The sequence below is a fragment of the Schistocerca piceifrons genome, chromosome 8 (genome assembly GCF_021461385.2).
Source record: "Schistocerca piceifrons isolate TAMUIC-IGC-003096 chromosome 8, iqSchPice1.1, whole genome shotgun sequence".
Classification (NCBI taxonomy): Eukaryota; Metazoa; Arthropoda; class Insecta; order Orthoptera; family Acrididae; genus Schistocerca; species Schistocerca piceifrons.
This window is the reverse complement of record NC_060145.1, coordinates 468,689,303-468,716,495: the sequence shown is the minus strand read 5'-3', so window position 1 is coordinate 468,716,495 and position 27,193 is coordinate 468,689,303. Positions and strand designations below refer to the sequence as shown.

At 43.6% G+C, this 27,193-nt stretch overlaps 1 protein-coding gene across 1 annotated transcript in view; it reads left to right on the top strand.

The window, feature by feature from the left end:
• The window catches only part of LOC124711263 (rap1 GTPase-GDP dissociation stimulator 1), a 97,964-nt gene that overhangs the window by 23,568 nt on the left and 47,203 nt on the right, over window positions 1-27,193 (top strand). The window contains exon 5 of the mRNA XM_047241242.1: window positions 2,741-2,861. Coding sequence (XP_047097198.1) covers window positions 2,741-2,861 — 121 coding nt within the window. The remainder of the gene's footprint in view (window positions 1-2,740; window positions 2,862-27,193) is intronic.

Sequence of the window (27,193 nt, the reverse complement as noted above, 5' to 3'; positions counted from 1 at the left end):
TTACAGGGCTGGAAGAGGTTGTGGTAGGAGGGTGCATAGAGCAAGTCTTGCAGTGGGGACAGTCATAGGGATAGGAGCCGTGGGATGTGGAGATGGGTGCAGGAGCAGCATAGGGTCTGACAAGGATACTGCGGAGATTTGTAGGGTGACGAAAAGTTGTTGTAGGTATGGTGGGCAAAATCTCAGACAGAATAGACTTCATTTCAGGGCATGATTTTAGAATGTCATGGCCTTTTCGAAGTAGCTGATTAATAGTTCAAGGCCAGTATAATTCTGGGTGATAAGTGATGTGCTCTGCAGTTGCTTTTTAGAAGAATCAGCAGTACCAGGATTGGATGTGATGGACCGGGAAATCTGCTTTGAACTAGGCTGTTGGAATAATTACATTCAGTGAAGGCTGAAATGAGAGTTGTGGTGTATTGCTGTAAAGAGTCTGCATCTGAACAAATACATTTGCCTCGGATGCCAAGGCTGTAGAGAGGGAATGTTTGACATGGAAAGGATGGTATCTGTCAGAATGTAAGTACTGTTATTTATTAGTAGGTTTGTGTGGTGTGCGTACTGTAAGACCTTTGGTACACACACCTTCAGGTTATTTGACTAGTCGCTCTAACAAAGTAGGCGAGTGTCAGCAATATATCTCGTGGTCTTATCGTGGTGTGTTTATCTTCTGCCGTTAGGTCAGCCGATAGAAATGCCACTTGCACACTTAGAGTAGCAGATTGACGGTGACCAACTTTAAACAGAACTTGATTAATTTTCACACACATTTATTAAAATAATAAAAAGCATAAACCTTACTTAACTTGATTCTGGATGCTATTTACAATTGACAATCTGAAGTCCTTTGGTCTCGGTACGTTAATCTTATTCTCACATATCTCTGATACTTGACAAAGTGTCTATACATTTATCTTCATGGCTATGTACAGGAATATGATAATCTTATTAGGCGCAGACTGAAACTTGACTATAGAATGGCACAGACAAATGCAGACTGACTAATCGGAGGTCTGTACATTCGTTATAATACCTCGCGCGTTCTTGTAGCACTGCGCGAGTGTGATCCGCGAGGGGAAAAGGTTCTACGTTAGCAGCAATCTCACTGGCTGCATTACATATTAATACGCGGATCGGCGGAAGCAGAATTTGGTCCGTCTCTAAGACAGCGTCATCTCGTAGTGCGGAGACGGACGAGCGCTGCGCCTCCGCTGTTGTGCTTAGCGGGGCACGCTCTATTGGGAAAGTTGTGTACACGCTGACTACGCGGAAATATGTACACAACAGTTTGAATGTGGACAGAAGTGTAAAGCTGGCTTTCGATGAGGAGGAGATCGACATCAAAGAAAGTGGTGTGGAATTGGGAATAGGACCATGTGAAATTTAATTGGGAGAAAGTACTTAGAGATTCCATGAATTTTAACCGGTCAGCCTCACCATGAATCCATACAGCAAAGATGTCATCAATGTATGCTGGAGGCTATTTTCATTGTAATTTTTGTTGTTATAAACATGTTTGAATATTTTAGTCGCTAGTGGGTGGGTAGTACTTGCTGACAGTAACGAGTTCTTATGAAAAGCCACACACATATTGCACTTGATAGTTACAGAGTGTATCTTATTATTTCAACCAACAGGATAAAAATCTCATTGGATATCTTGCATTCTGCAACTCCAGAAGAAAATTGTTAAATACATAAATACAATGGGAAAGTTCAGGGCAGAATAACAACAATATTTTGAAACAAATTGATTGCTACTCACCCCATTGAGACACAGGCACAATGAGAAGACTGCTAAAGTAGGGGTCACAGGGGTCATGTATGCAAGAATTTTGGTTGGCTGAATGTGTGTGTGTGTGTGTGTGTGTGTGTGTGTGTGTGTGTGTGTGTGTTTTCTACTTCCGAAGGAGGACTTTTTGTCTGAAAGCGTAAATGTTTAGCAGACTTTTCTTGTGTCTGTCTGCATGTCAGTGCCTTCTCTGTGTGATGGGTAGCAGTCTATCTTTCTGTAATATTGTTGTTAGACACATAATAACTGCGAAGTCAAAAAAGTGTTGTTGCCAACTATTTATTTACTAAAACTTATGTCACCTGCATATTCATTTATGAAATTATAATCCTCGTGCACAGCAGACCAATATTATTTAAGGAAAATAATTTTGCTCACATGTAAAACATGAGAACCTGAAATAATTTTGTACTCCCCCCCCCCCCCCCCCCCCCCCCAAGCACACACACACAGATTCAAATGTATGCTCAGAATTTGCGGTCTATGGAAGTAAAAATGTATATAATAAATAAACAGGCAAAAAATACTTACTATAAAGCTAGATTCTCCTTCAGAGGCTATAAGACATTCTGTGAGAAAAATGTTACTGTTCAGTAGAATATTTCATGTGTGATGAATTGATAATTTGAGTAACTGTTTTCCAGAATAGAATTATCTTTGTATTAGATTTTTTTGCTAGTAATTTTATGCTGCCAGTGATAAACTTTTATCCCAGACATTTGACATGTTTGCTGTACCAGGATAAATTACCATACATAGAAACATACATAATGAAACTAATAAATCATAATTCTTCATTTCATTTTAAGAGGAATTATAATTGGGGAAAAACAATGAAAGCTACAAAGCCTCTGCAGGAGAAGAGTTTTCTTATAATATTACATTAACTTGCACTGAATTACCGTACATAATTATTGTAGTGTTTTATTTACAATTATTGATTCAACAGGCTGTGAAGAATGGTTTGGTATCTCTTTTGACTAAACTACTGGAGACTGATGGCGTGGAAAGCACTGGAGAAGATACTGCTACCCACGTCCTGCTAATACTTGGTCTTCTTGCTGATACTGGTATGAGATAGGATTACAGTTTCACTAGTTTTGTAAATTTGATTATAATAATCATATAAGAAGACTTAGAATTGTATCTTACATATAACAAATTAAAGCTGATAGAATTTATATAGCTTAGTGTTCATCATTGTTTTATAGTGTTTCTTTTTTGTCATTATACAGTGCCTGGCAAAAAAGACATAGTTGGGTGTCAGTCTAACTTCGTTCATGTGCACACCATTGGGGGTATGTAAATGATTAGAGTTGCAGTTCACTAGGATATGGAGCACATCCACCAGACTGCATCAGTGTTCTTCATATTTAGTGTTGTCACCAGGCCTGATAGGATATATAGGGGCACGAACAGCATGAGACGTTGAGTGATCACTGTGAAGGACATGGAGCTCCCACATGCTCATATGAGGCAGCTTCATCGCCCCATGACAAAGTTTGAGAGGGGCCTTATTGTGGGTCTCCATTTGGCCAGCTGGTCAAATTGTACATTGTCCAGATTTGTGAGGCATCCATATATGACAGTGGCCTGATGTTGGACTGCATGGGAATGTGACAGCAGGCATACTCTTTGTCAATGTTCCGATCAGTCGAATCTAACCCCTGTGAGGGAGGCTCACCGTATTGTGCACTGGGCACATTGTAACCCTTCCTCCCCCCTTCACCCCCTCCCCCTGCCCCTCCCCCACCCCCACCCCCGCCCCCTCACCCGCTATGGGGCTCACTGTTCTTTGGTGGGTTCATACTTGGCTACTACAGGGCCCGAGCCTTTGCAGCATCTTTTCACTTCCGTACCCAGAGTTGCCACTAATTCTGGAAATTAAAGAATATCAGGGCATTTCAAACATGTCAGGGAACTATCTGGGAAATACGAAAAAAAAGAATGCGCTGGAAAAATTTTGTTTTTGTCTCTCTAGATGAAATGATTTGTTTACTGAGATTTCGTGGATCATCACTGGCTGGGTGCAGCTGAGTACGTGTGCCACATCCCTACTCCCTCATTCTTATTGCTTCCTACCACTCCCCTCAACTTGCAGTCAGTACTGCCACCACTTCTTCCTGCTACATTGACAGCTGCCAACGAGAGTCGGGGAGGTGGTAGGAGTGGTTTGTTTGGATCTGATTCCCAGAGATTGTTGATGCAGTGGCCAGAGACTGTGGTCGTTTGTGCACAAGTTGTGTCTGAGTGAATGTGTGTGTGCTTATTTTCTGACAAAGGCTGTGGCCAAAAATTTAGTTGTGAGAGTGTGATTGTCTTTTCTATGTGGCTGTCTGCTGCTCAGAAATCATCTTCACAGTGAGTTGTTACCTATCCACATTAGTATTGATTCTTAGAGTACCTACGCAAGTTGTCTGTTGCACGGATTGATCGCCACAGTCTCATTTTGTCAACATCATGTCTGTCACATATGAATAGCTGGCCACACTAGTCGACTTCCAAAATGGACCAAAATAACAGACCATTTCTGCGGGCATCTCTAACAGTTGGGCCTACCGATCTGAAATTCACCATTTCCCACTAATGTCCAAGTCATGCCTGGGTTTTTGTAGTTTATCCAAGGCCCCGGGACTGCGGAGCTCCTCAGCAGGTCAGAGGCCGTGGGTGATGGATTTCAGGAATTGTGACTAACAGTACATTGTACAGTGTGGTGTGTGACAGAAAGTTTATTTATTCTGGTACATTTTGGCACTTTTGACAGTAGTTTATATAATAGAAAGTATGGACGGTAAGATGAAGAAAATTGTGGCAGTTTGTATGCTATGTACTCACATATTTCTTGAAAGAAAAACCACACAATACCTGTAAAAAATAGACATAACACAGTGGGTAATAACCAACAATAACAAACGTAGTAGAGCCAACATTTTATTGTCAGTCACCTGCAGTGTTGGTTTACACAACTCTTCCCTGCCTTATACACTTCTTTCAAGAGGCCTACTTTTTTTTGAGGTTATTTCTGAAATCAGTGAAGGGATTTTAAATCTATCTTGGAACCCCAACGAAATGCATATTTTGTCACCAAATGCATTTCATTTTATTGAAATAAAATACCAACAGTGGTCTTAATGAAACACGTGTACCATTTGGCTTGCTTTCTCTGTTGAAAACCAGTTTATTACAACAGATGTTGATGTTAGTACTTAAGATTTTTGCTCACATGGGGGAGAAATACAGAAGCCCTTACTTTTTTTGTCTACTTGTGTCTTTACTTACTCTTGAGATCTGAAAATTTTCCAGGGAAAAATGCTAGAAATTGTTTGGATATCAGGGTATTTCACTTGGAGAAACTTGTGGCAACCTTGGTACTGCATCCCTATCCTCTTGCTATTCTTTTTTCCCTCTCTTGGGGAATAGGTCTGGGATTTTTTTTTTGCATTTTCAGTAGTGATATTAGAACAGTCTCTCCATTGTTTCTCGTTCCAGTTTTTCTTTTTTTGTTCCCCTTCTCCTATCCTTCCTCCACTTTGGTGTTTGAGGTTCCTCTTTTTTCTTCCTCCCTGTGCACTAGTGAGGGCCAGCCCACGTGTCTGACACGTAACAGCTGACTGAGTAATGCGTAATTCCCAGCCCCGGTCAACAGGTAGGGTTTTTATGTACTACCTAGTAGAGGCAGAACCAGGGAGGGGTGATTGCCTGAGCTGCTACCTCCCAAAATTGCCAATTGGTCCCTCTGTCAGGAGTTTGCAAGTTGTGACGTGAGGTGTGAACAATCACCTAAAGTCGTCGGCACACGGACCGTGCTGTTGAACATCAACATTGAGCGTACTGAGTTCAACGTACTGCTGAAGGCTCAGGAACGATGCAATTTGTGCATACGATACATGGGCCTCAACATGGTATACACGATCACAATACTCTCCAGCGGCAGTTGCAGGATGTTTCTAGCTCGTAAATCACACTGTTTACTAAACATGCATGCATAAAAATCCCATGTTAACTCTATTAAAATGCACATTTCTTCCATTGTCCATACGCCAGTCACTTTGTTCTATATGTAATATACACAAATAAAAACTTCAATATCCATGTACATGTTTTTAGATGAAAAGGAAAGTACCATGTCAAATAAGTAAGGACACAGGCTTGTAAAAGTTCCATTACAAACAGTGCGATACAAATTTGCAATACGTCTCCACCTAAGATAAGCATTATTTCGTCATTCCCACATTTTAGTAAAACCTCAAGGTCATTCTTACGTGATCACTTTTGCTACCCAGTAGCAGAATCTTTGCAACATGTGAATTATGAAACAGAAAAAGGAGCAAAAATATCGTTATACAAGTAGCGCAAGCTGTCCTGTAGATTAAGCCAATTGAACAAACTCACTCCTCAAAAAAAGGTGAACTTGTATTTACATAACATCAAATACTATAGTATATACTTATATTAAACTAATAATAAAGCACCAGAACCTATTACACTAATGTTGGGGGGAGGGGGGGGGTAGAATTAGACATGGTGAGACCCGAACCAGCATCATTCCACACATTTAAATAGCAATCGGTAATGCTACTCACTGTGCTAAACCGATGACAAACCTCTGTCAGCCAATCCTGCCATGTTGGCACTTGCTAAAAGCTTTAATCGTAGCTGTTTTACTAATTGAAATTTAATTATAACAAATTGTACCAAGAACAATGCATTTTTGGTGGATCCTCAGCGTGTCGTTGCCGTCAAATGGCATACTCTCATAACACACAAGGAACAATAATACTTTTGCCACAAACAAGATATTTCTCATTATTGCAACAAATCACACAACAGGTTTTCGAGTGATTCTCAATTTGCTGGTGCTCAGAAACGGCGTATATATGTATAGGCTTGAAATGAACGCCAATATGGCGCACAACTCTGTAGGGAGATGGCGTGCATGTGACGTAGGTGGCGTTGTGCCATCTCATTGGTCAATGCTCAGATGCATACTCGCATGCTCAGAATATCTGAGGTATTGTCCTTCATGTTCGGAAAGACTCCCGAACATGCTAATCCACGCTGTGACGTCAGAAACTCAGCACGCTCAACGTTCGGATACACAGTCCATGTACTGACGGCTTAAGGAGGGTGTAGTCCCCCCTGGGGGGGGGGGGGGGGGGTCGCGTCCTCCAGTTGGAAGGAGTGCACTATCGGAGGAGACACTGGCAATAATGGGGGATTTTCTTGCAATGAGCCAAACAACTTTTTCACTGTCAACATTTACTAAACGTAAACAGAATGAGGCCAATGATGCGAAGACCCTCCTAGCTGCACCACGGTTCCTTGCGGTTTCATGAACTGAAGACGGTCAGTCCTTTGCTACAGTAAATCGGTTTTATTCAGAATGGTGTTGATGCAATTGCTGGTCTTGTGAAATCCTGCAATTGTTTACTCAGTGGCACTTAGATTTTTGGAGACTACTTGTGATTCTCAAGCACAGCTACTGCTTGCAGCTTCACTCCTCCATGGCTATCCTGTTCGTGGTGAGGCCCATCAAACACTGAATTTTTCCCCTGGGGATATTTATTCTAAGCTGCTTGATGGACTGACTGAGGCAGAAATCCAAACGTTCCTCTCTGATCAGGGTGTCATTGCAGTCCAGTGGGTGATGAAAAAGGTAAATGCATCCTTAGTGCTAACAGACACTCTTTTTTCTTCCTTTTGATGAAGTGGTGCTTCCATCAAGGACCAAAGCAGGCTATGAAGTTAGCACATTCTGACCGTACATTCTGAACCCAGTGCGCTGCTACCAGTGTCATCATTACAACCCCACTCAAATGTCCAGTTGAAACCTGTCCTAAACGTGTAACTTGTGGTAGGGATGCTCATGAGGGTGATTGTCCACCTCCTTCTCCCCTTTGCATCAATTGCGATGGCGACCATGCTGCCTCCTCCTGAAATTGTCCCATGTATCTCGATAAGTGGGACATCCAGGAGATCCGAGTGATGGAAAAAGTGCCTTACCCAGTCGCTCGCAAGTTGTTGGCTAGTTATAAACACTGTGTTCTATCATAAAGCACTTACAGTACTGTTCTTGCTGCATCTCACTGCATGAAGGGCACAGCCACGGGACCTCAAATTGACTACCGCGATTGTAAAATCATCCAGTGTCAAGGTAACATCCCTGTTTCCTCCTACAACTGCGCAGTAGGCCACCAAACTTTTGTGTCATGGGGCAAAGTCACCTGCTGCACAACTGGCATGCCAGAAAGAACAGAAGGAATACTCCCGTGAAGATTTCGTATGTCCCTCAAGCCAACAAACATCTTAGTCTTCCTCTGCGAACTGGAGATGCCCCAAGAAATCACAAGAAATCAAACAGAGGCATGCTGTCTTCTGCTTCACTGACTCAGAGATCCTCTTAGATAGTGTGGCCATGTGAGACCCTCGCCCAGTCGACCTCTGTGTCGCCGGTGCGCACCACCAACCATTTTTCTGCCCTGGATTCCACAGACCGGCAGAGAGAGAATTCTAATGCCTTTTTAGATCTTATTGAGCAGGATCCTCAAGCCTCTGTGCCCTGCAGCAGTGAGTCTTCGAAGGCCGGCACTTTGCAGCTGCTGAGGTGACACTCCTTCATTTTTTCCCTCCTCCCCTTTCCTTGTCATGACTGTCCTCCAATGGAATGTTTGTGGCCTTCAGTTCAACAAGGAGGACTTCTGGCTGCTCTTGGAATCACAGCGTCTGCTTGTTCTCTCCTTCCAGGAAACAAAATTGTATCCTCAAGACAGCTTTGAGCTCTCACATATCTTCCCAATCCGCTTTTACTTTCCCCCCGAGTATGGCATTTCATCTCATGGGGGAGTTATACTCCTTATCCGGAATGACATTCATTGTTAACCCATCTCCCTGACTACCCTACTTCAAGCTGTTGCAGTCCACATTTTCCTTCCTCACTTCACCTTTACTCTTTGTACCGTTTACATCTGTCCGTCATTCAGTGTCACCAGGGCAGACGTCCTCCAGCTTATTTGGGCAACTCCATCATCGCTTTCTACTGCTCGGTGACTTTAATGCACTCCATCCCCTTTGGGATTCTCCCAGGACCTGTCCAAGATGTGCCCTCTTGGCTTACCTTCTCAATCAACTTAAACTTCATCTGTCTTAACACAGGAACGCCCATATTCCATTCAGATGCCACACAGACCTGTTCCCATTTGGATCTCTCCTTCTGTACTGCACAGCTTGCCCATCATCTCGATTGGTCTGTTCTCTCTGACATGTACTCAAGCAACCATTTCCCGTGTGCTGTTCATTTGCTGATCCTACCCCACCTACATGAACACCCAAATGGCTGACAGGAGGCTTTACTCCTCCCTGGCGACCGTTAATGAACAACATTTTGCCAGTTGTGATGACAAGGTAGAATATCGTACAAATGTTATCCTTATTGCTGCAGAATGTTCCATTCCTTACACTTAGTCTTGGCTGTGCTGTGTCTCAGTTTCTTGGTAGACTGAGGTGTGCTGTGACTCAATTCGCATGCTTTCCGTGTTTTTTAACTGTTGTCCTACGATGACAAACTGTGTTCATTATAAATAGTCGAATGCACATGTTGTCACGTTCTTGGGGATAGTAGAAAAGCTAGCTTGATTTCCTTTACTAGTTCTTTTAACAGTCCCTCTCTGTCTTCCGTTGTGTGGGCCAACCACCAATGGCTCTCTGGGACCAAGGTCCATTCCACAATTTCCGGCCTGACAGCAGCTGATGTCATAATGCATCCTACTGCTATCTCCAATACCTTGGGCCTGTATTTTGCGGAAATGAGTGGAGGCAGCTCAGGCGATACCCTTCTCTTCTCAGAATCGTGAGTGCTACAATGCCGCCTTTACTATGAGGGAGTTAGATCATAGTCTCACTTCATCCTGCTCCTCTGCCCCAAGACCGGACTATGTTCACATTCAGATGTGCCAGTAAGCACTTTCTCCTTCATAAGTACAATCGCATCTGGAAAGAGGGCACGTTTCCCAGACGCTTACATGAAGCCACTGTCATACCCATACCCAAGCTCGGTAAGGACAAACACCTTTTTTCTAGTAATGCCCTATTTCTCTCACCAGCTGCGTTTGCAAGGTGATAGAACATATGATTCATCCCCAGCTGGTATGGTGGCTTAATTCTTGCAATTTACTAACTGTGCAGTGTGGATTTTGAGCATGCCATTCTGCAGTTGACCATCTTGTCACTTTGTCAACCCATTTCATGAATGGTTTTCTGCAGAAACACCAGACTGTGGCTGTGTTTCTGATTTGGAGAAAGCCTATGACACCTGCTGGAGGACTGGCATACTCCTTCATCTCTACATGTTGGGATTCCAAGGCCGCATGCCCCATTTTCTTTAGGAATTTTTACAAGTCTTAAGTTTTCAAGGTGAATGTGGGTTATGCCCTTTTTTCCAGGAAAATGGTGTGCCTCAGCATTCCGTTCTGAGCGTTGTCCTCTTCATCGCCATTAGCTCTATTATGGCCTGTTTCCTGCCGAGCATTTCCGGCTCCCTTTTCGTTGATGATTTTGCAGTCAATTGCAGTTCTCCATTGGCTTGTCTCCTTCACGTGTGTCTCCAGCGATGTCTTGATTGTCTTTACTCGTGGAGCATCGACAGTAACAAAACTGTTAGTATGAATTCATGGTGGTGCAATTGGTTTCTTCCACTGTCTTTACACCTTGGGCCTGTTGCTCTTTCGTTCATTGAAGCTACGAAAGTCCTGGGGCTCATGCTCAATAGGAAACTTTCTTGGTCCTCCCACGAGTCTTAGCTGGCCGCCTGTTGTATGCAGTCCCTCAATGTCCTATGTGTCCTCAGTGGACTTCCTTGGGACGGGTCGGACCACCCTCCTCTGTTTGTACCGGTCCATTGTCTGTTCGAAACTAGACTATGGGTGTATCATTTATGCATCCCTCTTAAGCCATCTCAATACTATCCATCATCATACCCTCCGTTTGGCTACTAGCTCCTTTTACACTAGCCCAGTTGAGAATCTGTATGCAGAAGCTGCCAAACTACTGCTGTCATACCGCCGTGACATTCTTCTCAGCAGATACACATGCTATTTGTCTGCCACTCCTGGCCACCCATCCTGGGCCTCCTTTGATCCCCAGTATGGGGCGCATTTCCCTTCCCTGTTGCCTCCTGGAGTTGGCTTTCGGTTCCTGCTCTGGCAGCTTAACTTCGTGCTACCTGCCACTTTCCCAGTGAGTGTGAACCCTTCACCACCTTGGCTTTGTGCAGTGGCCCGTGTTCACCTTTGCCTTCATTTGCTTCCTAAGGACAGTATTCCTGCCTGGGTCTACTGCAGTAATTTTCACAGCCTTCGCACTGAACTTCACGATAGTACCTTTGTGTACACTGATGGCTCTTGGACTGACCGTGGTGTCGGGTGTGCATTTGTCACTGGTACCAAAGGTTTTCGGTATAGGCTTGTAGAGCACTGCTCAGTATTTACAGCTGAGCACTTTACCCTGTATCAGGCCACACAGTACATCTGGCGATGCAGGTTTTCCAATTGCATCATCTGCTCCAACTCTCTCAGCGCCCTTCAGAACCTCATTGTGCTGCACACTGTCCATCCCATAGTGCAGGGGTCAAGAAAAGCTGTCACTTGCTCACTTTTGATGGAGCCACTGTGGTGTTTATGTGGATTCCTGGTCATATCAGTCTGACGGGAAATGAGGCTGCTGTCAAGGCTGTAGTCCTCGTACCTCGGCCCGCTAGTTCTTCTTTTCCCTCTAGTGATCTCTGTGTTCTCCAGTGATCTCTGTGTTCTGTCTGTCAACAGTTGGTGTCACTTTGGCATCACCACTAATCCTCCCTTCATGGGAACTAGCTCCGGGGAATTAAGCCTCTCACAGCAGCTTGGCGACCTCCTCTTGACCCTCTCGCTGTGAGACGATCAGTTTAGCCAGGCTGCGTATTGGACACTGTCTCTTTAGCCATCAACATTTAAGTGGTGCTCCCAGCCATTTTGTGCTCATTGCCCTCAACCTTTTATGTTTGCCAGCCGTTTTAGCGACTGACGTGTGGGCTGTTGACCATGTTTCTTTTATCTGTCATAGCAATGTGGCAAAGGACATTTAACCTGTAGGTCAGGACCTTTGTTTCGCTATGGCATATTTTATGGACCTTTCTACAAGTCCTTATTTTTAGCTGTCTTTCCTTCTGTTGTTAACTCCTTTTTTGTCTTCGTGTTACGGTTCTGACATGGACATGCGTGACCCTAGTTGTGTTTGCACCCTAAAACAAAACATTGTAACCCTTCCAAGCTGCATCTGCCATCAAAGAACAAGTAATGGACTTCATGCAACATTCTTGTCACCCTGAACTATTGGTCTGAGAATAGCAGCAGGCAGACTAGGAAATTATGATTCCATTTGTAGGCTGCCATTTGGAGTGGTGCTGTGACTGTGAATCATGGACTGCTGATGAATGGTATCGCACTGTGTTCAGCAACCAATTGTGGTTCTGCACTATCCCGGAAGACTGTTGTTGGCATCTATGGCAGTGACTTGGGTAGTAGAAGTCCCTTTCTTCCAATTTTTAGGAGAGGCATAGCAGTGTTACTTCTGGAGTCACAGTGTGGGGAGCTGTCTGGTATGACTTCAGGTTGCGGCTGGCAGTGAATGAGGGAACTCTTGACAGCTCGACAATGCCATGCACATCCTGTGTTCTCATGTGTTAATTCCCATGCAACAGTATTGTCGTGTCATTATTCAGTCTGCATGATGTTGAGGTACTCCGATGGCTAGTAAAATCCTCAGACTTCTCCCCAATAAAATGTATAGGACTAGCTGTCTTGTAAACTGTGTACCAGTACCAGTATCAGAGATACTAAGCACTTTTTACAACAATTGTGGCCCATCTTGACTCGGGAGAGGATACAGCTGCTTCATGATGTCTTTTCAACTGAATCAGTGCATGCACCAGGTCAGAGGGGGCGCAACATTGTATTGACAAGTGGGCTCATACTATCAAGTTTTGTAAATATGACCCAGTTTTATAATCACCGATATAATATCACATACACACACAGCCTGTGAAATTTCATTTTATTTCCTCCTCCCCCTTGTGTGCACTTTACTTTTTTTTGTCAGGCGGTGTAAAATGAATTCAGTGTAAAAAGGTTTAATTGCTCTTTGAATCATATTTCGGAAAAAAAATGTATTAAAGAGCTAAAGTTAGAATTTTGTTTTTTGAGGCTGAAAGAGGACAGTTGTATCTGGAAGGTGATGCGCACTTCTTAAGTGCCTGAGACTTTCAACATTGGGTTATCTACAAAACAAACTGTTGTGCTTGAATATTCAGGTTTTACTAAATAGTTTTTTTTTTTCATTATATACTATATTCACTGCAAGAGCAGTACAAATGTAGGTGGTAGGATATTGAGAGAAATTCAGCATTACACTACAGAAAGCTGTGACATAGGGACTGGTTATAAGACAGGGTTATTATACTTCAAACCTGAAACTAAATGACAACCTGATGCTTGGTACATCTTCTCTCCAATTTATCTCTGTGGTAATTATAAAAATTTTAGGTTGTAAAGTTTATTTATTGTGCCTCTCTTAAACATTGGAAGAAAGAGACTTCTAGCCAGGTCGCTGCCATAGATGCCGTCAATGGTCTTCTGGTACAGTGCAGAACCATGATTAATTGCTGAACACAATGCGATGCCATTCATCAGCAGTCCACTCTTCGCAGTCACAGCATCATGCCAAATGCAGCTTTTTGTGCTTGTGATGTTAATGGCAGTCTGCACATGGAACTGTAATTTCCTAGTCTGACTGCTGCTACTCTCGTACTGGTGGTGCAGGATGACAAGAATGTGGAACCTGCACCATATAACATGACACAGTAAGACGTTATGCAGTGAGTTGGAGAATGTATGCTTCTTAATATTTTATTTTATTTTAATATATAAGCTGATTTGGCTTTATTGTCTTTATCAGTACATGTCCTGACATGTGCTGCACACTGTCCATTCCATAGTACAGGGGTCAAGAAAAGCTGTCACCAATGACAAATGCACACCCGACACCACGGTCAGTCCAAGAGCCATCAGTGTACACAAAGGTACTATCGTGAAGTTCAGTGCGAAGGCTGTGAATGCAGTAGACCCAGGCAGGAATACTGTCCTTAGGAAGCAAATGAAGGCAAAGGTGAACACGGGCCACTGCACAAAGCCAAGGTGGTGAAGGGTTCACACTCAACCTAATAATAATAATATTTTTGATTACTTTGAGTAAACTGTTATTTGCTGCTCATAGTTGTTGGATGTATATTTTTTTAGTAACATTTTAAAGTTGTTTGATAATTTGCTGTTGCACATATGATACATTTGTTACTATCTGAAAGTCATAGAAACTTCAAAACTGTCAAACTTGAATTTCTAAGAGTTTCAGGTAGTAAAAAAATATTGTGATATATGTGCAACAGCAAACTATTGCACAACTTTAAAACATTACTTAAACAAAAAAAAATCCAGCAACTACAGACAGGAATAATAGTTTACTCAAAGTTGATGTATGTCCACCTACAGTGTCAGAACATGTAACGATGAAGGCAATAAAGCCAAAATAAGCTTATATACTAAAATAAAATAAAATATGATGCAGCATACAGTCTCCAGTTCTCTGCATAGTTTGTAAAGGGTTTTAGGTACCTGTGCCACCTCTGAATATGTAAATCCTCAGCCCTCTCTTTGACATTGCTTTTCTGCAGTTTGTCATTATTCCTGGAAGAATTAACCATATTATGCATCTGCATCCTCTTTTAAGTCTGCTTAATACTAGATCTTCTGTGTTAGTCCAAGTATTGTAACGTCATACATGATTAAGTGAATAATACGCATCTGTGTGATCCTGTGTATTTTCCCGGCGCCTTATATGTTGTTATATGTTTATGCTCTTCATGGGTATGCTGCCGGATATCATCGTCTTCACTACACGATATTTCGGTGATCCATCCGGCTGCCATCTTCAGGTGGGATCACCGAGTACACAATCACGCCGGAACTGAATGAACATCAGAAACAGTGGCTCCTTTATACCCCGGCTCCAGGCCACTCCACTTGTGCAAGAAGCAGAAGAGCATGAAGAATTGCAGTGCTGCCAGCGTTAGAATCTGGCGAATGTGATAAGCCTGAAAAATCTGCCGTCGCCAAACATTGTCTCAATGAAGGGCATAATATGTCGTTTAAAGAGAAGCTAATCATTGCTCCGACTTCTCGTTATTGGGATTGTGTGCTCAAGGAATCCATCGAAATACGATTATCTGATGACATTATTAATAGAGACAAAGGTTTTTCTTTAAGCAAGATATGGAACCCTATTTTATCAGATATAAAACAACAACGGTCTGGTTTTTGACCGCTACATCTTAATTTGCAATCTATCACTTTCGCCAGTTTGTGCCGCTGGCGGCGCTGCAATTCTTCACTTCGCAGGGGGCAGTTCTTCCACTTCTCCCACAGGCACAGTGGCCTGGAGTCGGGGTATAGAGGAGCTGCTGTTTCTGATGTTCATTCAGTTCCGACGTGATTGTGTACTCAGCGATCATGCGGAAGATGGCGGCCAGATGGATTGCCGAAAATCGTGTAGTGAAGACGATGATATCCAGCAGCATACCCGTGAAGAGTATAAAAATATGCATCTATCTTTGCCTCACCGATGTGTTTATGGGCTCGCCTATACACAGGTAAATGATTTGGAGTTGGTGGAAGTACTGCCTTGTGGAAACTAATATAACAGATTCAAATCTTGAAATTTAACTGCCAAGACATCTTCTCTTATAAGGAGACCCAAGCTTGTTTTCACGTTAATAAAGTGTGTAAAACTTTTGTTTTACATGTTCAGACAAATCCCATAATTTCATCAGGAAACCACCTTAACAATGGATGTGGCCCAGTGCTACCATTATGATGTAAAGTAAGGTTCACAACCTTCACGGGCAAAGGATGCAGTGTGTTACATCAGTGCTTTAATTAGTTTCAGAATGAGCTTTATCTGACAGTTCCCAGAAGCTATTTTTTTACCACTTTCCAGGCACTGAAACATGTTGTAATTCGTGATGAGTTGAGAATAGTGATTTCTTCTGAAATCACAGATTTGATTATCCCAGAGTTCTATTACGTCTACAATATTTACAAATATATTTAAAATAGCACACATTTTCAATTGAACAGCTACATTTCATATGAGGTGATATCGTGTGCTACACCTCTTATCTTGATCTGAGCAAGATGGCCCAATACTAATTGAACTGGACTCTTTATTTAGGAGGAATGGCTTCCAGTACTTATCTAGTTATGTTTATTTACATTTACAGTGCTTTCTTGTAAGACACTAAGAAAATATAGGGGATGGTTCCTTCAACAATGTGTTTAATCCCCTTACCCTCATTAACTGGATGATCTAATGCACAATGACTCCATTGCGAACAACAAGTTAAACTCTGCCCTACATTCAGCTCCTCTACTTATTAAAAATTATTTATATGTGAGTAGCTTGGGTTTGGCACAGCAACAAAGCCACAGTAGTGTTGCATAAAACCTGTAGAATGCTATAATATATTATATAACATAATAATAATAATATTTCTGATTACATCATTTATCGGACGTAATTCCCTTAACTACATGTTCTTGAACCATTATGTCAGAATTCATTTCCTGAGCCGGCCGGAGTGGCCGAGCGGTTCTAGGTGCTACAGTCTGGAACTGCGCGACCGCTACGATCGCAGGTTCGAATCCTGCCTCGGGCATGAATGTGTGTGATGTCCTTAGGTTAGGTAGGTATAAGTAGTTCTAAGTTCTAGGTGACTGATGACCTCAGAAGTTAAGTCCCATAGTGCTCAGAGCCATTTGAACCATTTTTTTTCATTTCCTGAAAAGAAATACTTTAAAGTGTGTAGTAGTGACAGAGTTGAATCTAATTATAGTATAGACCTCGGATGTAAATGGACTCGATCCATTACTTTTAGATATATGTCAAAATGACACCACTTTCCTTCTGCATATCTTCATGAGCTTCATACTCGTACAGTCCAAGACAAGAATGAGTCTAAAATACACCAGATAATTTTTTTGCCAAAGCAGGAAGAAAGAAGATTGTAGACAGAAATTTTATAGTACACTTGAATGGTACTTTGGAAATTATCAGTCAACACACAAGTTCCCAATTTAATATTTAAATGATGCTACAAACTGTCACATGCTCTCAGGCAGTATTGCATTCTGATTGCATCATTGACATAAAATGCTATATGTTTGATGGGGTTGGCAGGTTCTGTAGTGAGAACGAAAGGGAATAGAGTGGCGATAACCAAACTGGTTGAATGGTGGTGCAGTATCGTTCACCAAATAGACTGGGGGAGAGACATCAGTAGATTGCAGGCAGGCCAAGAACAGGTGAAGATGATTAGATGGTTAAAAATTCACCATTTGGTTGGCAGTAGACTGGGACAACAGTCCTTAGTCACATGTGACTTTTTGAAAGTCCAGTCAAGCGTTCAACACAATCTGTGCTGTTATAAACTTGAAGGAATAGGTCTGTGGCCACATCTCAGCTATCATTGTTACAGCTATCAGAGAGATGCCATTTTAATCTGCTCGCACGTTATTACTCTACAGTTCACAGTTAAGTGCCTGGCAGAGGTTTCATTAAAACACCATAAAACTATTTCTCTACTGTTCCACTCTCAAACATCGTGCATGGAAAACGAGCTCTTAAATCTCTCTGTGCGAGCTCTGATTTCTCTAATTTTATGATGATGATTATTTCTCTCAATGTAGATGAGTGACAACAAAGTATTTTTGCACTTGGAGGAGGAAGTTGCTGATTGAAATGTCATGAGAAGATCCTGTTGCAACGAAAAATGCCTTTGTTTTAATGAGTGCCACCCCAAATCATGTATCATATCTGTGGCACACACTCCACTGTTTCACAATGATACAGAATGAGCTGCCTTTCTTTGGACTTCCTCTGTGTCCTCCATCAGTCCTATCTGGTGCATATCCTACACTGCACTCCAGAAGAGGGCAGACAGGCATGGTTTGAGCAGTCTCTTAAAGTAGACCCGTTGCACTTTCCAAGTGTTCTGCTCATCAGACAAACGTGTGGTTCCTGAAGAGGGGCAGCAGCCTTTTCAGTAGTTGCAGGGGCAACAGTCTGGATGATTGACTGATCTGGCCTTGTAACAATAACCAAAACGGCCTTGCTGTGCTGGTACTGCGAACGGCTGAAAGCAAGGGGAAACTACAGCCGTAATTTTTCCTGAGGGCATGCAGCTTTACTGTATGGTTAAATGATGATGGTGTCCTCTTGGGTAAAATATTCCGGAGGTAAAATAGTCTCCCATTCGGATCTCCGGGTGGGGACTACTCAAGAGGACGTTGTTATCAGGAGAAAGAAAACTGGCGTTCCACTGATCGGAGCGTGGAATGTCAGATCCTTTAATCGAGCAGGTAGGTTAGAAAATTTAAAAAGGGAAATCGATAGGTTAAAGTTAGATATAGTGGGAATTAGTGAAGTTCGGTGGCAGGAGGAACAAGACTTTTGGTCAGGTGAATACAGGGTTATAAATACAAAATCAAATAGAGGTAATACAGGAGTAGGTTTAATAATGAGTAAAAAAATAGGCGTGCGGGTAAGCTACTACAAACAGCATAGTGAACGCATTATTGTGGCCAAGATAGATACGAAGCCCACACCTACTACAGTAGTACAAGTTAATATGCCAACTAGCTCTGCGGATGATGAAGAAATTGATGAAATATATGATGAGATAAAAGAAATTATTCAGATAGTGAAGGGAGACGAAAATTTAATAGTCATGGGTGACTGGAATTCGAGTGTAGGAAAAGGGAGAGAAGGAAATGTTGTGGATTGGCAGGAGCCAACCCACGGAGTTTGGCGGAAGCCGAAAGGCACGCGTTTAAGCTCACGCAGGCTGGCGTGAGGTCTGGAACAGGACAAGGAATTCAGACTTCAGAAAAAAGGTGGTACTTGGTGGAATACTTAACTTTAATCCATTAATGTTGAACGTAGCTCTTGTCTGTACATTCTTTACAATATCAATAGCAACTGATAATGGCACCTTGCTAGGTCGTAGAAAATGACGTAGCTGAAGGCTATGCTAACTATCGTCTCGGCAAATGAGAGCGTATTTTGTCAGTGAACCATCACTAGCAAAGTCGGCTGTACAACTGGGGCGAGTGCTAGGAAGTCTCTCTAGACCTGCCGTGTGGCGGCGCTCGGTCTGCAATCACTGACAGTGGCGACACGCGGGTCCGACGTATACTAATGGACCGCGGCCGATTTAAAGGCTACCACCTAGCAAGTGTGGTGTCTGGCGGTGACACCACATTCCCCCCCCCCCCCCCCCCCCCCCCCCTCGCAAATCGGCGCACGGTTGTGTTATAGGGCTTCTACCCGCCGTGGGGAGGACCCCATGTCGACGTATGCGACAAGGTGGGGAGCCTAACAACAGGCGAGGCTGTGCCACCCGCACCCTGCAATTCGGTCCAGGAGGGGCCGAAGGGTCGACCTCCATCGGGCGGCGGCGCATGACCCAGGGAGGCACCCGGCGGCGCATGACCCAGGGAGGCACCCGGCGGCTGCAGCGAAGTGTCCACTGTGGGCGTCGCTGGCCGGAGAACAGGCGGCGGCGGTGGCGTGTCGCTGTGGGGCAAAATGGAAGGCAGCGTCAGTAACACCTGGGGCTGAGGCGAGCCAGTAGATGGGTCCCCAGGGCACTGACCGGACGGCACTGTCGCTGAAAGCAGATGGGGAGCGGCAGATCCCATGCGACGACAGGGGCGCAGCTGGTTGAGATGCCGGCGCACCTCACCAGAGGCCCCCAAAACCAGATACAAAGCGCGGCCGAGGCAGCAAAGGATGCGCCTTTCGAGCCAACGCTGTGAACCTCGATAGTGACGATAGTAGACAACGTCGCCTGGAGCAAAAGCAGGCATCTGCACAGGAACCTGATGCGGCGGATGGAGCAAAGACATCAAGGTTCAATGAGGACGACCGTGGAGCAACTCAGCTGGCGAGCGACCATCTCGGGGCTGAGAGCGATATGTGGACAAAAAGAGCAATAACGCGTCCTCACGAGAATGCGACTCTTTCAACTTCAACATCTGGTACTTGAAAGTCCTGACCAATCGTTCAGCGGCACCTTTTGACTGAGGTGAAAACGACGCGGATGTCAGATGTTGAATACCATTGGCCTTGCAGAATGACTGAAATTCTGCGGACATGAATTGTGGGTCATTGTCGGAAACAATAGTCTGTGGCAGACCTTCAATGCAAAAGATAGCAGATAACGCTTGGATGGTGGCAGATGACATCGTGGAAGACATCCGGACAACAAAAGGAAAATTACTGAATGAATTTACCACGATCAACCATTGAGCATTCCAGAATGGACCAGCAAAATCGATATATAAGCGTTGCCAAGGGGAAGTGGCTTTTGGCCATGGAAAGAATTTCTGCGGTGATGCTGATTGTTGTTCAGCACACACCATGCAAGAAGAGCACATATTCGTATTCATGGCATCGATTCTGAACCAAGTACAGTGCTGACGAGCAAGTTGTTTCGTTCTCACTATACCGCAATGTCTTTGGTGGAGAAGCCGTAAGACAGAGGACTGTAACGAATGTGGGACCACGACCCTGGACTGATCATTATCAGAACGCAACAGCAAAACACCACGTCGTACAAAAAGTTACTCCTTGTGAGCAAAAAATCGGCGAACCAATGGATCCTCGATCTGTGACTTTGACAAGGACCATTGCGTGGCAACAAAACACAGAACGGTAGCAACGACAGGGTCAGCAGCTGTGGCTGTAGCTACACGACGAAAATCAATCAGAAACGATTCAACCACAGGATCAGTTTCCGCATCAATGAACATGCAAGCAAGTTCGGAGGAATCGAATGCTCTAACCTCAGCAACAGGCAAACGGGACAACGCATCGGCGTTTCCGTGCTTAGCAGTGGACCGATACAAGATATCGTAGCGGTACTGTGAGAGGAAAATAGACCAGCGAATGAATTTCTGCGCTGTACGTGGAGGTACAGGCTTGTTCGGATGAAAAAGCGATGTCAAAGGTTTGTGGTCTGTGATGATGGTAAAGTGACGACCATACAAGAAATCATGAAACTTAGTAACACCAAATACGAGAGCCAATGCTTCTTTCTCGATCTGTGAATAATTTCTTTGCGCAGACGAGAGCAATTTAGATGCAAAGGCAATAGGGCGATCATGCGATCTATCTGTGTGCGCAAGCACAGCACCGATCCCGAAATCCGATGCATCCACCATCAACAAAAGGGGCTTCTGGGGATCGAACGTCATAAGGCAAGTATTGGAAAGCAACACCGATTTCAACTGGCGAAAGGCGCGTTCACATTCCGTCGTCCAGATGAACGGAACACCTTTACGGCGTAAGCGATGAAGCAGAGCTGAAACGGAAGAGGCGTGCGGCACATATTTGTTATAATAATTAATTTTTCCCAGCACACTCTGTAGCTGCTTCAAATTCTGCGGCGAAGGCAAGTCTTGTATGGCACGGAGGTGCTCGGGACTGGGATGTATGCCTTGGGCATTGAGTACATGTCCCAGGTAGGGTAAGTCACGAGCAAAAAACACACATTTGTCCTTCCGCAAGCGAAGACCATTTTGTCGCAAGACCTGAAATAATGTTCTGAGATTGGCTAAATGTTCTTCTTCCGTCTGTCAGGAGATCACTATATCGTTCAGATAGTTTGCTGCAGTAGGGACCGACGCACAAACAGTTTGTAGATATTGCGGAAACAATGCAGTGGCGGATGCACACCCGAATGGCAGTCGTTTGAATCGATACAAACCAAGATGCTTGTTAACCACCAAAACGCGCTGGGAGTCTTCGTCCACCGGTATTTGCAAGTACGCATCTGCTAGGTGCAACTTCGAAAAATATTTACCCGGGCACAGTTTGTCAAAAAGATCTTCCGGGCGGGGTAAAGGAAAAGTTGCAATCACTAGTTGTGGATTCACTGTTGCCCTGAAGTCCACACAAAGTCTCAATTTTCCGGAAGGTTTTGGCAAAATTACTAACGGTGAAGCCCAGAGAGAAGCCTGCACACGTTTAATTACACCTTGTGATTGTAAATCGTGTAATGTTCTTGCGACCTCATCACACAATGCGTGGGGAACATTGCACGCTCTGAAAAATTTCGGTTGCGCTTTTACTTTCAGTTCCAAATGTGCTTTATAGTTCTTAGTGCAACCAAGGCCCAGTGCAAAAATGTCTGCAAACTCTTCACATAGACGAGAAACACTGTCTGAAGGCACAGTCTGGTTCACTGATAGGACCTGATTTACTATAGACAAGTTAAACAACTGAAATAAATCGAAACCAAACAAGTTCACTGCAGAAGAAGAATGAAGGACCCAAGTTTTGTTTGTCCTTTGTATGTTGCAAGAAGGCTGCACTGTCCTAACACAGGGAGCCCGTGACCTGAATATGCAGTTAGCTTAACATTTGCGGCACGCAACGGAGGTGTGCCCAGCTGTTTGTACATGTATTGATTGATCAGTGAAACTGCAGCTCCGGTATCGAGCTGGAATGGTATCACTTTGCCGTTAATGTCCAAGTCTACAAAAGTTTATTGTCCTGCTGACGACAAGAGTGACTGTCTCGTGCAACATGAACCGACACTGGTACAGAATCACTTGCGACTTGACGGGATTTCCGGCGATGTCGACGCACACTATTTGTGGGACGAACACAGTCACTGTTAGAGAGAGTGGCACTGGGCGGAGTGGAATGAACTATGTGAATTTCCATGGGCAAAGTTTCACGAGCCTGAGTATCCTTGGTTCGATTCAGATTCCGGCGCGAAGCAAAGGGCCTGGAATGGTTTTGAGTTTCTGTTCTGATCTTTTTCTGGCAAACACTCTGAACATGTCCTTTTTTATTATAGAAAAAGCAAATAGCCTGGCATGACGGGCAATTCTCACGCGAATGTCTAGTAGCACACCGCGGGCATGATTTTAGCACTGCATTTGCTTGCCTGCACGGCACACGTGGCTGAGAGCCTGGCGGCAGCTGCGCGGACGGGCGTGAGGGCTGTTTACTGTTCCGTGCAGCGTGCCCGGCGGGCCGGTTAATGTGACACACGGCTGGTGAAGTTTCAAATGATTCCTGAGCAAAGTCAAGTGTGTCCTGCCAATCCAACATGTCCATCACTTGTTGAAGGGAGGGATTGACTAGTTTCAAAATCTGTTCCCTTATACGAACATCAGAAACGTTCTGTGCAATTGCATCACGTACCGTAGTATCTGAATACGGGAGTCCACATTGACACTCAAAAGCACAATCCCTAGTAAGGCCTTGCAAGGTTGCAACCCACTCCCGATTAGTTTGACCGGCCGTACGTTTTGTGCGAAAGAAGGTATACCTTTTTGCGACTACATTGACTGAGTCTTTGAAATATGCGTCTAATGCAGACAAAATTTCGTCGTAGGACAGAGTTGCTACGTTGCGTCGGGGAAATAATTTCACTATCACACGGTATGTTTGGACGCCTACGGAGGAAAGGAGAAAAGGCTGCCGCTCATTACCTTGAATTCTGTAGGCAGCGAGATGGAATCCAAATTGGCGTGACCACTCCGTCCAGCTTTCCCGTGCAGCATCAAAAGGATGAAAAGTTGGTGCAACAGTGTGTTGTGGCTGCGGTAGCGGTGGAGCAGCGGCTGCCGCATCGTTTTGCATCGCACGTTGACCCTGGACGAGCTGTCCAAGGGCATCCAATAAGGCCTGCGTCTGCTGATTCTTCAAGCGATAAAATTTGGACAGTACATCTGGAGATGGTGGCGAAGCCATTACACAAGTAAATCAGGGCAATATCGATAAGAACGCGGAAAACCTCGTCGCCAAAATGTTGTGGATTGGCAGGAGCCAACCCACGGAGTTTGGAGGAAGCCGAAAGGCACGCGTTTAAGCTCACGCAGGCTGGTGTGAGGTCTGGAACAGGACAAGGAATTCAGACTTCAGAAAAAAGGTGGTACTTGGTGGAATACTTAACTTTAATCCATTAATGTTGAACGTAGCTCTTGTCTGTACATTCTTTACAATATCAATAGCAACTGATAATGGCACCTTGCTAGGTCGTAGCAAATGACGTAGCTGAAGGCTATGCTAACTATCGTCTCGGCAAATGAGAGCGTATTTTGTCAGTGAACCATCGCTAGCGAAGTCGGTTGTACAACTGGGGCGAGTGCTAGGAAGTCTCTCTAGACTATACCTGCCGTGTGGCGGCGCTCGGTCTGCAATCACTGATAGTGGCGACACGCGGGTCCGACGTATACTAACGGACCGCGGCCGACTTAAAGGCTACCACCTAGCAAGTGTGGTGTCTGGCGGTGACACCACAGGAAACATAGTAGGTGAATATGGATTGGGGGTAAGAAATGAAAGAGGAAGCCGTCTGGTAGAATTTTGCACAGAGCATAACTTAATCATAGCTAACACTTGGTTCAAGAATCATAAAAGAAGGTTGTATACATGGAAGAATCCTGGAGATACTAAAAGGTATCAGATAGATTATATAATGGTAAGACTGAGATTTAGGAACCAGGTCTTAAATTGTTGAACATTTACAGGGGCAGATGTGGACTCTGACCACAATCTATTGGTTATGAACTGCAGATTAAAATTGAAGAAACTGCAAAAAGGTGGGAATTTAAGGAGATGGGACCTGGATAAACTGAATGAACCAGAGGTTGTACAGAGTTTCAGGGAGTGCATAAGGGAACAATTGACAGCAGTGGGGGAAAGAAGTGCAGTAGAAGAAGAATGGGTAGCTCTGAGGGATGAAGTAGTGAAGGCAGCAGAGTATCAAGTAGGTAAAAAGACGAGGGCTAGTAGAAATCCGTGGGTAACAGAAGAAATATTGAATTTAATTGATGAAAGGAGAAAGTATAAAAATGCAGTAAATGAAGCAGGCAAAAAGGAATACAAACGTCTCAAAAATGAGATCGACAGGAAGTGCAAAATGGCTAAGCAGGGATGGCTAGAGGACAAATTTAAGGATTTAGAGGCTAGTCTCAATAGGGGTAAGATAGATACTGCCTACAGGAAAATTAAAGAGACCTTTGGAGATAAGAGAACCACTTGTATGAATATCAAGAGCTCAGATGGAAACCCAGTTCTAACCAAAGAAGGGAAAGCAGAAAGATGGAAGGAGTATATAGAGGATCTATACAAGGGCGATGTACTTGAGGACAATATTATAGAAATCGAAGAGAATGTAGATGAAGAGGAAATAGGAGATACGATACTGTGTGAAGAGTTTGACAGAGCACTGAAAGACCTGAGCCAAAACAAGGCCCCGGGAGTAGATATTATTCCATTAGAACTACTGACGGCCTTGGGAGAGCCAGTCCTGACAAAACTCTACCATCTGGTGAGCAAGATGTATGAGACAGGCGAAGTACCCTCAGACTTCAAGAAGAATGTAATAATTCCAATCCCAAAGAAAGCAGGTGTTGACAGATGTGAAAATTACCGAACTATCAGTTTAATAAGTCACAGCTGCAAAATACTAACATGAATTCTTTACAGACGAATGGAAAAACTGGTAGAAGCTGACATCGGGGAAGATCAGTTTGGATTCCGTAGAAATATTGGAACACGTGAGGCAATACTGACCTTACGATTTATCTTAGAAGAAAGATTAAGGAAAGGCAAACCTACGTTTCTAGCATTTGTAGACTTAGAGAAAGCTTTTGACAATGTTGACTGGAACACTCTCTTTCAAATTTTAAAGGTGGCAGGGGTAAAATACAGAGAGCGAAAGGCTTTTTGCAATTTGTACATAAGCCAGATGGCAGTTATACGAGTCGAGGGGCATGAAAGGGAAGCAGTGGTTGGGAAGAGAGTGAGATTGGGTTGTAGCCTCTCCCCAGTGTTATTCAATCTGTATATTGAACAAGCAGTAAAGGAAACAAAAGAAAAATTCGGAGTAGGTATTAAAATCCATGGAGGAAGAAATAAAAGCTTTGAGGTTCGCCGATGACATTGTAATTCTGTCAGAGACAGCAAAGGACTTGGAAGAGCAGTTGAACGGAATGTACAGCGTCTTGAAAGGAAGATATAAAATGAACATCAACAAAAGCAAAATGAGAATAATGGAATGTAGTTGAATTAAGTTGGGTGATGCTGAGGGAATTAGATTAGGGAATGAGACACTTAAAGTAGTAAATGAGTTTTGCTTTTTGGGGAGCAAAATAACTGATGATGGTCGAAGTAGAGAGGATATAAAATGTAGACTGGCAATGGCAAGGAAAGCGTTTCTGAAGAAGAGAAATTTGTTAACATCGAGTATAGATTTAAGTGTCAGGAAGTCATTTCTGAACGTATTTGTATGGAGTGTAGCCATGTATGGAAGTGAAACATGGACGATAAATAGTTTGGACAGGAAGAAAATAGAAACTTTTCAAATGTGTTGCTACAGAAGAATGTTGAAGATTAGATGGGTAGATCACATAACTAATGATGAAGTATTGAATAGAATTGGGGAGAAGAGGAGTTTGTGGCACAACTTGACGAGAAGAAGAGACCGGTTGGTAGGACATGTTCTGAGGCATCAAGAGATCACAAATTTAGTATTGGAGGGCAGCGTGGAGGGTAAAAATCGTAGAGGGAGACTAAGAGATGAATACACTAAGCAGATTGAGTAAGATGTATGTTGCAGTAGGTACTGGGAGATGAAGAAACTTGCACAGGATAGGGTTGCATGGAGAGCTGCATCAAACCAGTCTCAGCACTGAAGACCGCAACAACAACAACAACAACAACAACAACTGCTCGTCTTTAGTTTGCTTGTCTAACTGCATTATCTGTGTGATCATCCACACTGAGTTATTCATAATTGTAATCCCTAAGTATTTATTCAGATTTGCAGTCGTTAGACTATTATGACTTATCATGCAACTGAAATTTCGTAGATATCTTTTAGTATTCGTGTGGATTACTTCATAGTCAATTGCCACTTTTTGCACCATATAGATATCTTTTCTAACTCATCTGATGACTTTACAAGAGGGTAAATGACAGCATCATCTGCAAAGAACCTAAAAAAGGTTTCTCAGATTATTGTTTATGAAGATCAGAAAAAGCAGAGGGCCTATAACATTTTCTTGGGAAATGCCAGATATTACTTTTGTTGTACTTGACGACTTCCCATCAGTTACTACTAACTGTACCTTTCTGATAGGAGATCATCAATCCACTTGCGCAACTGAAGTGATACTCTGCAGGCACACAATTTGATTAGAAGTCGCTTGTGAGGAATGGTCAAAAGGGTTCTGGAATTCTA